Genomic DNA, 15,341 nt, shown 5'->3' with positions numbered 1-15,341 from the left:
CTCATGGTAGCCTTTGACATGCAGATTGTTATTATTATTATTCTTTTCCCGAAGTCATATATTTCCCTCAGGCTCAATATATACAGCCATTTTACTCTTATTTGTAAGGTTCTCTGTATTCAGTGTATGTATTTCTATATCCAGCTTGCACCTGAATTAAAAACTTTGACCTCCTTTGCCTTTCATTTTCCAAGTGAAATTTCATGTTTCAAACTGGCCTCTACTTCATGAAGCAAGCACCTTCACTCTAGCCTGTTGTTGGCCTTTTGCCTTTGGGGAAATGACTGTTAAAATTTCATTGGCCTGGCTGCATGAGCTAGGTTACCCTTCATACCCATAAAGTTGAAGGGATACCCAGACTTTACAACCACTATCTAAAAAGAGGTAATGACAGGCATGACCACATTACATTTATTGTACACGAGACCTATAACAGCCTTTATGGGATCAAGGTAAAGAGGAGAAATGTACGACAGATGTCATGCTCCCTGGAGATTTAAGTATTCAGTCTCTAACCTAATTTAAAAATCAAGTCAAAATGTATCTTTATGGGTAATGTATTATAAGACAACTTCTAAAGCAGCCCAGTGAAATAACTATGAGCCATGCATTAAGAATATCAAGTCCAAAACCCATTCATACACTCTGGTCTGAAATACATGAAGAAAAAAAGAAAAGAAAAAAAAATGTTTCTCCATCTGAATACATAGTCTATCTGTATTCAGCACCACCAAGCGATTAGGTAACCTTTGAAAGTAGTTCACAGTTACATTTAGAAAGGGGTGAGGCGAAGCTCATAAAATATAAATGATTGAATGATTTTACCTGTCATTACTTATTATAGTTTATTATGCAAAACTGTCCAGGCTAAACAAATAAATAAATAAAACAGCATGCCCACCCGAAATACAAAACAGAGATTAGAAGAAAAATTTAAAAAGCAGAACAGAAATTTTAGTGGGCGTCAAGTCAAAGGCAATTCTGATGGTTGGCTACTTAGGGTGGGGCCATGGGGGGAACAAAGAAGTAAATCCTACCAAGCCAGGTACTGTACTGATAGCTTTGTTTACGTAACTGTTGAACTTAAACTTCACAAGGACGAAAATGTGTTATTATCCCCAATTTACTAAGTAGTAGACTGAAACTCAAAGGGGTTAATGAAAGTCTGGAGATATAAGTATTCAGACTTTGTAAGGGACAGAGATTTAACTTGGGTAAGTATTAATTTGGTGGTGGTGATATCTGTGTCGTTAGTGGTTGGTGGCGGTGGTAATGGAGGAAGGTGTGTGTGTGTGTGTGTGCGCGCGCACAGGAGTGCTCTCTTTAAAACAACTCACAGCAGGGTGCCATTATAGAGTTGCCCTAATTTCAATAAGATATATAGTATATTTTAGTATAAAGCAAATGAGCGTAGATGCTTTAGATTTGCAAATCTTGGAAATTTTGGACGTAAAAAGTTGATGCCTCTAGATTTTTAAAAATACCTTTGTCATGATATAGGTTTTTCTATAAGACTAAACCAGTGTACCTTTGAGGTATACTTACATTAGCTGAATTAAGAAGTAACAGTAAAGAATATTCAACTGATGGGCTTGGAGAAATAAGAGTTGATGCAAACAACCAACTGTAAACCAAGTTCACCATTTTGATTAAAGACCACATTTCTTTAGAATGTTTACTTCAGGTATAACAGGGCTTCATATACTAAGACAGAAGCAATCTGGCTTAGCTTTTTGTTATAGCTCTATGTGCATTTGGTTTAAAATTAACCTTCCCATATTCATATGCTGCAAAAATTTTTTAAAAAAGAAAGCATAAAGTGTGATTTGGCATTAGTACCATAGTGTGCAAAGTTCTGATAACCTACCTGCTAAAAATTCAGTGTAGCCTGGGCAGATGTATAATATTATCTGTTAAGACAGTTACTAAGGGTGAAATGACACCATCCCTTCTGACTTCTAACCTTCTTTATAGCACCTACTATAATCTGAAATAATCTCAATTATTTTGAGTTAGTTGTTTCTTCTCTCCTTGTCACGGGAATCTAAGTTCCACAGGAACCATTGCCTGATTGTCTTGTTTAGGACAGAATAAAATGGTTGCTAACTCCCTTGATTTGACATGGTGTTGCTTTGTTGTTCCAGAAGTACCTATGTAAATAGCTCACCCCTTCCAGGGAAATTTGTTGTTATAAGTAGTTTACCTGGTTATACAATATTTTGCTTGCTTTTATTTTAAACTTAAGAAATTAAAGTCTGATTTTTCCTTCCTTCACTAAAACAAAAAACGTACCATAAAACTATGGACTTCATTGCCATATGCCCAGTGTCTAGAACAGTGCCCAATGCAAAGCAGGTCTTTAATAGAGTTGAATAAATAAAGAGTAATTATTAATGTGCTTGGCAAAAGGTGGGCATTCAATACATGTTATTAATAAAATAAACAAGAGCAAATAAAATATTAAAACAGAGAAAGTTTCTATTGGCAGGTATTATACTTTGCTCTTTCTTAACCCATTACAAAAGAAATTTGCTAGGCACAATTCCTTTGAGTACAAAACCACGCAAAAGTAGACAGACAAAGGTACTTGATCAACAGCATCAAGGTTTTTCCATTCAGGCTCCAAAACCAGTCAACAACTCCAAGGCTTTGAAGTGAGCCATATATAATTTAAAGAGGAGAATACAGCAGCTATGATATAAAAGAATGAATTTTAAACACAAATTTATGATAAAAATCAGTTTAAAGGATATATAGATTGACAAGGTTATTAAATAATTAAGAAATCAGGACTGATTTCTGGGGCTTTCACTCTAGGCAGGGCATGATTTTGTTAGCCAAAGGGTATTTCTCTCCAGTGCTTAGGAAGCAGTATCTGCTAGACCCCAGGAAGGCGGCCAGAGGCTGATAGCAACGGGCTTGTCAATGGAGGGGCCTGAGCTTCCTTCGCCCTTTGGCTACAAGGAGCCACAGGCAATCTTCCTGCCAGGTAGTGACATAAAGAGTAAAATGCCTAAAGGAATCCAAACACAAAATGGAGAAATTTAAGCAGCTTGTTCCCCTAATAATTCTTTTTCAACAGCAGGCAAATAGGATACAGGGAAACTACCAAAGTCGTGAGTTCTAGAGCTGCATACTTGTCCACAGGAATGTATGGCCTGTGTAAGAGTCACTGCTGAATCTGCAAGGAGGTCATTCTGAATTCAGCAAAGAACCAGACAACACATGTGAAGATATGAATGAATGAGATCCCCCATGAGTTTTTTTCCAAAATGATCAGGAGTAGGCTAAATTAACTAATGAGCTAAACTACTTATTACATATCATCAACATGAATGGATCAGCTAATACCAGAAAAGCACACAACACTTAGATTTACAAGCATAGCCATGGCCAACACATTTGCACTTCAGCGATGCAAGACTTGGTGAGACGCAGGAAGCAGGATTTCAGTCCTTGCTCAAGCCCTTGGCCAGGTGCCACTGTATATGGTACATCTACACCACCAACATTAAAGCCCTAGGTTCAGGAAAATGTCTATGAAATGCAGATAATGGGGGAAAAAAATAATACATATTTAAACCACACATCTAACTCCTGGAGAACCTTAAAGCAATCAATCTTTTTTTTAAATAAGAAAGAAATGAAGTCAATAGCATCTGAGCAACAGATGAGAATTAAAGCAAAATCTGTTGGCTAATGGTAACAGCTTTTGTGTTCCTCGTTGCTGAAAATGTGCACGTAGCAGAAGCTCCAATATGCTCCCAAACTCAGATGCAAAAGGCTACGGAAAACAGTTGCTATTTTTACACTGGAGATAAAATCAAACACCACCTTTCATATCTTACTCTTGCTAAAAGAGTGGAAAGGAACAAAGTCCAAGTTGTTAGATGTCTAAAAGGATCTAGGAGGCCCTGTGATTTCAACCAGAGGAAGACAGACAGCATACCGAACAACAAAAAAAGCCAACTGTGTTATGAAGTATGACTCTGCTGAGTCAAATCATCTGAAATAAACTATAAAGTTAAGAATTAATTTAGTAAAATTCTATAAAATGGGAAGCTCTAAGTTTCTAAAATTATATTTATAGACTGCTCTAGTTAAACCTTTATAGTTTTTTTAACACCTTAGATTAAAGAGGAAATTTTTACTTTATAAATTAGTATGACATTATAGAAGTAGTAATAGTTATGATAATAATTCTATTAGTTTTCTATTGAGGCTGTAAAAAAGTACCATAAACTTAGTGGCTTAAACAATGAAAATGGGCTGAAATTAGGGGTTGGCAGGCCTGTGTCTCTTCAAAGACTCTCCAGAGGGAATCCATTCCCTTGATCTTTCCACATTCTAGACGCTGCCCACACTCCTTGGCTCATGACCCCCTCCCTCAATCTCAAAACCAGCAAATTTATACATACTGCATTTCTCTATACCTTTCTTCCATAGTCATATCTTCTTTTTCTACTTTTAAGGCCCCTTGTGATTACAATGAACCCACTGGTGAAGACCAGGAGAATCACCTTACCTGGAGGTCAGCTGATCAGCAACTTTAATTCTCCTTTGCCATCGCAACATAACATACCCACAAGTGCCGGGGGCTGAAATAGGTACGCCTTTCGGTGACCATTGGTTTGCTTACCACAGTAATGAACATCTGCGGAATGTTTATTAGTTGTCACTCTTCTAAGCATGTTGCATGATTAATTAAACAAATATAGTTCTCATAATAATGGTTGATTCTATTATAATTCCTAGTTTTCAGATGAGAAGACTAAGTCACAGAGAGATTAAATAACTTCCTAAACATTACATCCATAGAAAGTAGAAGAGCCAGCACTGAACTCGGATGTTCACATGCAGAGCCTGCACTTCTGTCTGAACTCTGTAGCATATAAATTTTGGTGATCATAATTACTACTTGGAAAAGGGGCAACTTTAAAATTCAAAATGTCAAAAGAAAAGTCTATGGAGACCACGAGGATAAACAAGCCAATGTCTACTGAGAGATATATCCACTGATATCAGTATTGTTTATGTCCCCTAAATTTCATATATATATGAATATACAGGATAGGACAAAAGTGGGTTTACAGTTGTGAGTATGTGAAACACAGAGTTCATTCCTGTATTATTTATTAACAGAGAGGAGACATTCATATACAACATAATTTCAGCCCATTTTGTTGTTTAAGCCGCTAAGTTTGTGCTCCAACATCCAAACACCGAGCACATCTGATGGCAAATACCTCTCAGCATCTTTCAGAGAGATAGCTATCTTTTAAGGGTTTCATATGAGGACCAAACTGGTTCATCAACTATTACCTCCTATCGCTCACCTTCAGTCTGTGGAAGAGAAGGGTAGATACTGAGAGAGAGAGATTTTCTGTGATGAGAAGTTATGAGTAGAGAAAGTAAGAAACAGAGATGTTTCTGTATCTAATCCACAACAAAATAAATGAGGAGTTTACAAGAAATCCCTTCAGAAAATCTGAAGGCGGCTATATGAAAGGAGACTGTCATTTCTACTTCCTCCCACTTTGCTTGGTGATCTGCAAACACTTACTGAACTTCCTATTCCTAGCACGAGAGCATTCTTGGGAGAGTCTGACGCGTGGCCTTCAATGGGGAGAGGCACAGCCCTGCCTGGCTCTGCCCCGGAGAATTCTGAAGATGCCAAGCCGGTTTGGCATCCCTGTGGCAGGGTGAGGAGGAAAGGGAGCGGTAGGAACGGGTTGTATTTCTGTCATGTGGAAGCACAAGAGATCATAATTCCTGAGGGCCAAGGGCCAAGTAGATGCCGTGGAAGGAAGTGAGGCTAAAGCCGTCTCAAACTGAAGTCCACCAGCTGAGGTAGAGAGACGCCAGGGCTGTGCCGTCTGAGATCGGAGGGTCTCAGGAAGTCAGTGAGAAAACGAAACTCCTAAAGCAGTGATTGGTGCAGTAGGGAGCCCCCTGAAAAATCCACAGAAATGGACCACAAAAGATCACCCAACAGCCCCATTACACCAGATACAACCAGTTAAGTAAACCTCTCTCTTTGTCTTAATAGTGCCCTTCTCTTTCACCTGGTTGCAGAGAGTGAGAAGCAGGAGGAGGCGTGATCCTGACACCAACTGCAGGCTGTTTTCTGACTGGACCTTGCCGAGCCAGGTCTAGCCAATGGAGCGACCGCACATGTAATCTTGTCTCACAACCCCACTGTGTCAGGAGAGCAGGTATGCTAGCCTCAGTTTGAAAGTGGGGAAAACGAGGCTCAGGGAAGTTAAGTAATTTGTGTGAAGCCCTGTAGCTGCTGCATAGAGGGTTGTGAATCAGACCAGAGCCATGTGACTCAGAACCAATGACATCTTTGCAAGACCACAGAGCTTCTGTAGGTGACAGCTAATGTGACCACAGGCCTGGCCATACACACACCTAGAATCATGGGGGTGGGCAAGGGGTGTGGTTTGTTTACTCTGTCTTCTCCAATTCAGAGGGACTATCCTAGAGCTCACAATTTAGGACTCGCATTTAATTTACCCGCGTACCACTTTTGGCACTAAGGGCTGCAGGAACTGCCCACCTCTCGACCAAGCACGGACCTGTTTTCAACAACAGATATATTATATAACGGTTTCCTGTCATCAGAGCCACCCAGGAAGTCTCTTGCCCCTGCAGAAGAGGAGCAAGCACTTTCTCAGTTTAAATTTGTATGCATTTAGTTGAAAAGGAGGAAGAGCTTGCATTTCCTTTTTCTATGCGCACACAAAGGAGTGATTTCACCAGGTCAAACAAACAAACAAACAAACAAAGAAAACCAACGCAGCCTTCAGAGCCAGTCCTTACCTCAGCATGGCGCCAAAACCCTTCCTCTTTATTTTCCTTTCCGGATCTTCATTTTCCTCTTTCTGCTTTTTCTCCTTGGCTTTCAATTTGCTCTTTTCTTTCTTCTTCTCCTTCTCCTTCGGCTTTTTGACTTTCCTGGCTTTATTGTCCGTGTCCTCTAGCTCAGAGTTCCCATGAGGGGCAGAGTCACAGTTTAGGGCTCCTTGGCCAGAGTGAGAGCTCTTATCAGACAGTCCGTCTGTACAAAGAAATAAGAAACCGATACCCATGGTCAGGGGCAGTTATTGTTAGTATATCGAGAATAAAAGCACTCTGGAGTTCTACCCTTTCATGTGGCTCCTTGGACCCTTCGAGGAGACAACTGCCTAAATCTGGTGACTCGGAGCACGAGTTGGCATTGAGAGTGGGCGACCACTGGTTGCCAGCCAGTAGTCTGAAAGGTTTGCCAAACGGTAAAACACCATTCTCTCTACTAGCCAGCTTGTCAACCTTGATCAGCTCAGAAAGCACACACATGCTGGGAGGCAAACAGGGTGAGTTATTTTCAGGAGAGGTTTTTGAGGACAGAAATCGCCCAGCTGCTTCTACCCAATTAATGCAGCCAGTCCTCGGGTCCATGCTGCTTCTAACGACTCCAATGAGAATGTCAAGAAATGCATACTGAGTGCTCCTACCCTAAGGGTAAATGATAGTTGGTCCTTGTAGGAAAGTGAGAGAGAATATTTCTTCAGCGTTTGCACTGTAAAATAAATTGCCCATTGCCTTATCCAATTCCATGTTCGTTAAGCCAAAGGGCAAAACATATCAGGAAAATGAATTACTTTTAATATCAAAAATATAATTGGGAGACTTAAATCATTTCTCTCCGTAGTTAAGCACACATTCTAGCCTGTGATTCGTGGGGAATAACGAGACGAAGAAACCACTTTAGGAAGCACGTCGCCCTACCAGTTTCTAACTCTTCGGGTCCATCGTAAGATTTGTCAATGGCCGCTCGGAAGCTCTCGTTGCAGCCGCGGCCGCGGACCATGTGCGGGCGGGGCCTGTGGAAGGGCAGTTCGTTCTTCCGGACCTCGGCCACCGCGGTCTGGAGGCTCTCCAAGGAGCTGGACTTTTTCAAACCTAGAGTTGGACCGAAGTCTTTGCTTGGAGATTCTGGAAAAGAAAGGGCAACAGGTTACCTTTTCCATACCGAAACAGTGTGGTGTCCTGGAAAGGGCTGTTGTTCCAAAAATATTTCTTTTTTGGGGGCATCTTACGAAAAGGTGTGTGAAGCGGGTGGCCATTGGAAATAAACCCCAGCTTTGCCACTTTTAGTGACTTTGAGCAAGTGGTTTGATTTCTTTGAGCCTTAGTTTCCCTTTGGATAAAGTTGTGGTACAATTTAAAATATCAGTCTACAGACAAATAAAAGCAAAGCAAGAATGAAAACAACTTTTCTGTGTCAGTGTTTATTATTACAAATTATATATTTCTTTTTGGGTATTTACGAAGGGGGCAACTTTTTAATATAATATAATAAATATAATATAATATAATATAATATAATATAATATAATATAATATTCCAAAAAGAAAAAAACAAAACCTAAATACCTTTTTGATTTGACTTTGGGTAATGAGTATACAACATAATCAACAGTTCAAATGCTAAAGAAATGTTTACCTGAAACCTATGTATTCTTATTGATCAATGTCACCCCATTAAATTTAATTTTCTAAATAAAACTGAAAGAAGAATTTGTGTTGTAACCTAGTATTTTTCATGTGTACTGTTTGCCTTGCCCTCTGTCGGCCTCCCTTCCCCCCATGCACTGACCCCATTCCACCCACAGCCAGGCTCCCAGGTGCCCAGACCAGGATGACGCTACAGAAATACCAGCAGCACAAGTTTATGTTAAAAATGGAAGGAATTCTATCAGGGCTCTTTTCCATCAGGGCCAAAAATCATGATTCTCTTCAATTATGAAGGAGATTATTATTATGACGAGGCAACACCTGCCTAACTGGAAATAACTACGTTGTGGTTTTTTCAGTGGAAATGAATGTGATAGTGATACGGGTGCATATGGAGGGGTATGTGCATCAAGTGCCTGCACTTCAATGCCTAGCAGACAGTCAGACTCACTAGACAGTGCTGTCTTGTCTTACTGTGATTGCTGTTTTTGCTCTATCGCTGCCCCCACCATGGACACTGCCACTAAATCAGCAGTTCTCAACCTGTGGGTCATGACCCCGGTGGGGTCGCCTAAAGCCATCGGAAAATACATAATGCATATCAGGTATTTACATTCCGAATCATAACTGTAGCAAAATTACAGTTATGAAGTAGCCACCAAAATTATTCTTTGGTTTGGGGTCACCGCAACATGAGGAACTGTATTGCGGGGTCACGGTATTAGAAAGGTTGAGAACCACTGCACTAAATGCTTAACACAGTAAGTACCAAGTAAAACAAAGGATACAAAAGTAGTACAACAAAGATGAAGTGCCTATATAAACACACATAACGTTAAATAAGAATACACACTCTTCCATATGTTCTGGACATATTAAAAGTAAAAATAATGACAACAATGCTGAAAGTTAACACTGTTTAGTCCTGTTCTAAGTGCTTTACCTATATTAACTCACTATAATCCTTAGAGTTGTGTTACTGCGCATTAGCCCCATTTCACAGATGAGGAAACCAAGGCACAGAGCAGTGAAATACCTGGTCCAGAGTTGCACATTTAACCAGCATCAGAACTGGGACTGGCCCCGAGGCAGCCTCATTCTACCTCCTCTGCGCCGTTTTGCCTAGAGCAGCACTTGGCCTCTGCTCAGTACTTGGTTATGGTCAAGTCATTTAAATTGGCTAACAGATTCCTCAATTCTAAAATAAGAGCGTTAGTGTAGATTAGTCCTGAGCCTCGTCAAGCAGGCACACTGTAAAAACTGGATATATATTATTTTACAGTTTCATCATTAACTTACAGGAGGCAATTTTGCACTTTGAGCTATATACATGATGACACTAAACACTGCACTTCATAGAGTGACAGTGTGTCTCCAATAAATGTAACAGGGATGAGACTAAGCTAAAAACCAAAATTACAAGAAATTTCAGGCACTATTTGCAAGTCATAAGTACTGAGAATACATTACTAAGGAATCCAGAAAGGGGGATGTTTCTTCTATTCCCAGGAAGGAAGGTAAGTTGAAGAAATAGAAATAGAATAAAATCATTTCTGACAAGAAAACAAAAAGCAACACAGAAGCTTGGGGTGTTGAAGTAACAGTAAAAGCTTTGGAGTTTAAAGAAAATATTTTACACCATCAAGCCCTGGGGATGTCTGATATGAAGTCTGGTGTAAACACAAAGATGAAAAGTATCTTAGAAAGCCTTCTTCTGTCAACAACAGTAACCATCTTTTATTTATTAATTGCCATCCAGGAGATTATATTAGAACCCAAACTGTAAGTATTCACATCAACTCTTAGCAATAAATTCCAGGGAACATGAAAATGAATACATCATCCAACCTATAAGGCATGTTATCTAAAAGGAGCTCATCTGGAGCTTAGCAAGAAGTGGTATTTGAAAAGGAACAAATACATTGTTACTCATTCTAAGTAAACTGAATACCAAGGATTCATGCATTTTTCAGTATTAAGGGCCAGCAATTAATTCACTTTGTATAAAGAGAAATCACAAATTAGAAGTATGAACTGATGTTGGCTAAAATGACACCTAGCTCACCTAGCTCTATCGGAGGCAGTACACAGCGCAACTAAATGCAGAAAGGGTGGCTGAGATATAATGTGGATTTGGGGGTTTTCAGGCTTGAGAAACAATGTTTGTATTTATTCCTAGGGAGCAAACAAGGTGTAGCAGTGGAAGAGAGATTGATGGTAAAGAGGAGAATCCAAACTCAGGAAAGTCTTAACAAAGACTTACAGGTGCATTGACTTGACAGAACTGAATCTCCAAGAGAAAGGGGACTCTGACGTGGACCTTGACCAGGACTCACATTTCCATTATGTCAGAAGGGTTCCGACAAAGTCAAGGTTACTGGTTGTGGGAGAGATTATTATGTCAACTGATGGGCATCAGCACTAGATTCCAACCAAACACTTAGAATAAAATATCCTACCACATAAAGATTTTATCATGTACAATAAATAGTTACATTCTATCTCTCTTCTCTACTCCTACCCTCACCAACTCCAGTTTGGGTTCATAATGCATTGGGAAGTCTGTAGCCTTTATAATGGGAAGATTCACTGTCTACTTATAGCTTATTTACCCAAATCACATTTTTTTAGGATTCCACTAAAAGTAAAGGTCTCTTTGAAGGAATAATATAAAATAAGTAATTAATCAAAATCAAAACCTCATTCTATCCCATTGAAGTCATTTTAAATTATGATCACTCCTCACATTTTCATCTGTAGCTGATATGATACTGGCTGTGGCTGAGTTTAAGTAATTGTCTGAGAGAATGATCTATGAATACCACGTGTGATCAGTCATGGGGTGGACTTTGTCCAAATCTGAGTATTTACTTGTCCTGCTTTGAGCACCTACAGAACTAATCGGAATATGACTGTTCAATGATTTCCAGGCCAGCTTAGGTTAGTTGCAAATGCCAACGAATAAATCTTTCAAAGTTTAATAACAAGGCTTTATTTTTTAACTTATGACTTCTATATCCAGTGACCATATTCTCTAAGATCCTGATAAACTTATCTCGCCATCAGAAATACGAACTTGACATACACAAACATCTAAAAATAAATGTTATAACAGTTATCAAGGCTGCTAAAGGAGGGATCTCACATGTTAAAAATTATTTGTAAGGTGATATAATAAAAATATTCTTAAAGTTCCACATGCCAAATGCTCCCTTAAAATAAATGCATCATAACAAAATACCATTGTAATAATTTATTTTAAAGATGTTATAAAATTTTCAAATATTCTCATATTCTCAACTGATGGGGATTGTTTTGACTTGGTCCCAGAAGCCTTCCTCATACAGAGTAAAGGGAAGTTTCAGTGTCATGCCTTCTGGTCCCACCATTCCTCAGACACATCCACTACTTTATGCCATCCAGGAAAACACAATGTTATGAAGAGAATGAACACACACTCCAAGATTAAAGATGTAAGGAAGTCATGCCATCAAGTCTCTCATGTGCATAAAACAGTGTGAGTAGAGGGGAGTACACAGCAACCGTGCAGGTGGAGAGGTGCCCCTGCAAAACAGATTCCTTTTTTTTTTGTTTTGTGACAGAGACACAGAGAGAAAGACAGAGAGAGGGACAGATAGGAATGGACAGACAGAAAGGGAGAGAGATGAGAAGCATCAGTTCTTCATTGTGGCACTTTAGTTGTTCATTGATTGCTTTCCCAAATGTGCCTTGACTGGAGGGGGGGGCTACAGCAGACTGAGTGACCCCACACTCAAGCCAGAGACCTTGGGCTCAGGCCAGTGACCATGGGGTCATGTCTATGATCCCACACTCAAGCCAGCGACCCCGTGCCTGAGCCTGATGAGCCCACAGTCAAGCCGGCGACCTCGGGGTTTAAAACCTGGGTCCTCTGCATCCCAGCCCGATGCTCTATCCACTGTGCCTCTGCCCGATCAGGCTAAAACAGATTCTTAAAACACTGGAAAACCATTGCACCAGCTTTCTAGCTAGAAAGCCCTTTTTCAAAATACAATGAAATAGAAAGTCCCTCCGGGAGAATTGTTTGGATGGGAGCCTCAGTTCCTTTGACTCAGCCTTGGTTTCCTGCCCCTGCCCTCAGTCTGAGAGCTGTTCTTGGTCCCTGCAAGGCAGGTGATTAGGATAACAGAATAAAAAACAGTCTAGAGTGGTGTTTCCCAACGTGGGGCTCACGCCCCACAGGCAATTCGATAGTTAAGAGGGGCAATTTGAAAATGGACTCGACAGGACTTTAACTCTTTCGCCCTGGGCCATTTAAATGCAATGCTAGATATCGGTGCCAAATTTAACAAAAAATGCAATTCTTAAATAATTGTGGTAAATAATTATTAAGTATAATTTCATTTGACGAGACCAAAATATCAACTGGGTGATTGGCGTCGTCAAGTAAACTTCGTCCTGGGTTCACCGCGGAGTGTGCCGTCTGCCTCGGGGAACCCTGGACGTTTTAAAAACTCGTTAAACAACGCAGTTATTCTCACCTAATTGGCCCATCGCAACTTCTGTAGTGTTTCACTCATTCAGTTGGTGTTAATTTGAAATAAGTGTCAGTCAAAACTGTTGTAAAAGCTCGTTGATTTAATAAATATACATATATATATTGTATAGATATAATTGGTAAGTATTTGATTTTATTTTTATCAATATTAAACTCTTTATTAAGTACTTCTTGCATTGGGGCTAGAAAGCAATAATATTTTATAAATATTATTGGGGCTATAATAGTGCATGCACGACAATTTTAATTTTAGAAGCATAACTTTCAAGAAAATTTTGTCAAGTGGAAAAAATATAGATACCTTTTGATTTGCGGTGGTAGTGTAGTAAATGTGTTATATACATTTAAATAAATATGAATTTTTAGTATACGTTTACTCTATGTCACATTGAATGTATTTTAACACATATTTTAATATTAGTTTTTAATTGATCTTATTTTTATTTCTTATAGCCCATAGTAAAATGAGTGGTGCAAGCAAGAAAAAAACTCGTCAATATTCAGAGGAATATTTAAAATTTGGGTTCATATCCGCTGTTCACTATGAGCAGATTCCTTTTTGTCTTTTATGCCAGCAATGCTTGACCAACGAATCAATGGAACGAGGTTGTCTTGAGGCGCATTTGAAGGCGAAACATAGTGCTCATATTAATTCAGATTTGAGTTACTTTAAAACTTTAAAGAAAAATTTTGAAAAAAGAACAACATTAAAGTCTCTATTTACTGCTCATACTTCAACTAATAATTGTGTTCTTGAGGCTAGTTATCAAATTTCTTTATTCATCGCTAAAACTGGAAAAATCACACTATAGGAGAGAACTTAATAAAACCATCAATATCAGCATTTCTTAAAATGGTTCTTGAAAAAGATGACAAAGATGTAAAAGCTATGCCACTCAGTAACAATACTGTTAGCAGAAGAATAGACGAAATGAGTGAGGATATTGAAAAATAACTTATTGAAAAGCTGAAAACAAGAAAATTCTCCTTGCAAATGGATGAATCAACTTTGAGAGACAGTGAGACAGTATTGATAACTTACGTAAGAAATTAATATATTGATAAAGGACATTTTGCTGAAGAAATGTTGTTCTGTAAAAGATTAGAAAGCACCACTACCTCCAAAGATATATATAATAAGCTAAAAAAACTACTTAGATGTCAATGATATACCAATGAAATATATAACATCTTGTGCTGCAGATGGTGCTCCCAATATGATGGGCAAGAAAAATGGCTGCTTAAAATTGATGAAAGAGGCGAATCCAGAAATGATTCTTGTGCATTGTGTTATTCATAGGGAAAACTTGGTAGCTAAAAACATCTTGCCTGTTCTGAATGAAGTATTACATACAGTAATAAAGTGTGTTAATGCTATTAAAGCTAGTGCCAAATGTGAATGTCTTTTCAAGCTATTTTGTGAAGAACAAAATGAAGACCATGTGAGACTTTTACTTCATACTGAAGTCAGATGGCTATCTAAAGGAAACTGTTTGAAAAGATTTATGGAACTGTTTGATACTCTTAGTGATTTTTTAAGCGACAAACCTGAAATGAAGTATCTGTTAACAATAGATGGTAAAGCATTTGTGAGTTATTTAGCCGATATCTTTGAAAAACTAAATATATTAAATAAGCAACTTCAAGGAACAAATAAAACTCTTGTCGATGCAAAAGCAAAGATATTTGGTTTCATTACCAATATTGAGTTATGTCAGAAACATATTAACAACAAAACCTTTAAACAGTTTCATTGGCTCCAAAAATGTGAAGTAACTGATACCGCTTTACTTGTTATTGTCAATCATTTGAATATTCTATCGGCTGATTTAAAAGAAAGGTTTTCTGATTTAAAACAAATTGATTTCCCAACATGGATGATGCAGCCAATGTTAGTGGATTTGTCTGATATATCAAATATGCAGTATCAAGAAGAACTCGCAGAATTGCAAAATGATGAGTCAGTTAAAGCTTTATTTAATATCAAAGGAGCGATGGCATGGCTTTGTGAGGAAACAGAAATCAAATACCCAGATTCAACCAAATGTGCAAGAAAACTATTGCTACCGTTTCCATCTTCATTTTTAGCTGAATGTGGATTTAGTGCTGTAAATGATTTACTGGTAAAAAAAAGAAATCGGCTGGATATAACACAACGTGGAGACTTGAGACTAAAGCTAACCAAATTGGAACCTAATATAAAATCTCTGTGCAGCAAGCATCAAGCGCAAGGATCACACTAAATTAAAATAATAAATTAATATAGAAAAATCTGTATTAAAATTATTTGGAATTTAAATTT

The 15,341-nt window shown here is 38.5% G+C and overlaps 1 protein-coding gene across 2 annotated transcripts in view; it reads right to left on the bottom strand.

The window, feature by feature from the left end:
- Positions 1-15,341, bottom strand: part of PARD3B (par-3 family cell polarity regulator beta) — a 1,075,922-nt gene that overhangs the window by 306,289 nt on the left and 754,292 nt on the right. For both annotated transcript variants that reach the window (XM_066346722.1, XM_066346721.1), the window contains 2 exons: positions 7,774-7,980; positions 6,826-7,063 (listed from right to left, as the gene is read on the bottom strand). In XM_066346722.1, coding sequence (XP_066202819.1) covers positions 6,826-7,063; positions 7,774-7,980 — 445 coding nt within the window. The remainder of the gene's footprint in view (positions 1-6,825; positions 7,064-7,773; positions 7,981-15,341) is intronic.

The sequence above is a fragment of the Saccopteryx leptura genome, chromosome 7 (assembly GCF_036850995.1).
Source record: "Saccopteryx leptura isolate mSacLep1 chromosome 7, mSacLep1_pri_phased_curated, whole genome shotgun sequence".
Taxonomy (NCBI): domain Eukaryota; kingdom Metazoa; phylum Chordata; class Mammalia; order Chiroptera; family Emballonuridae; genus Saccopteryx; species Saccopteryx leptura.
The sequence above is the reverse complement of the archived record's forward strand: the minus strand, read 5'-3'. Positions and strand labels throughout refer to the sequence as shown.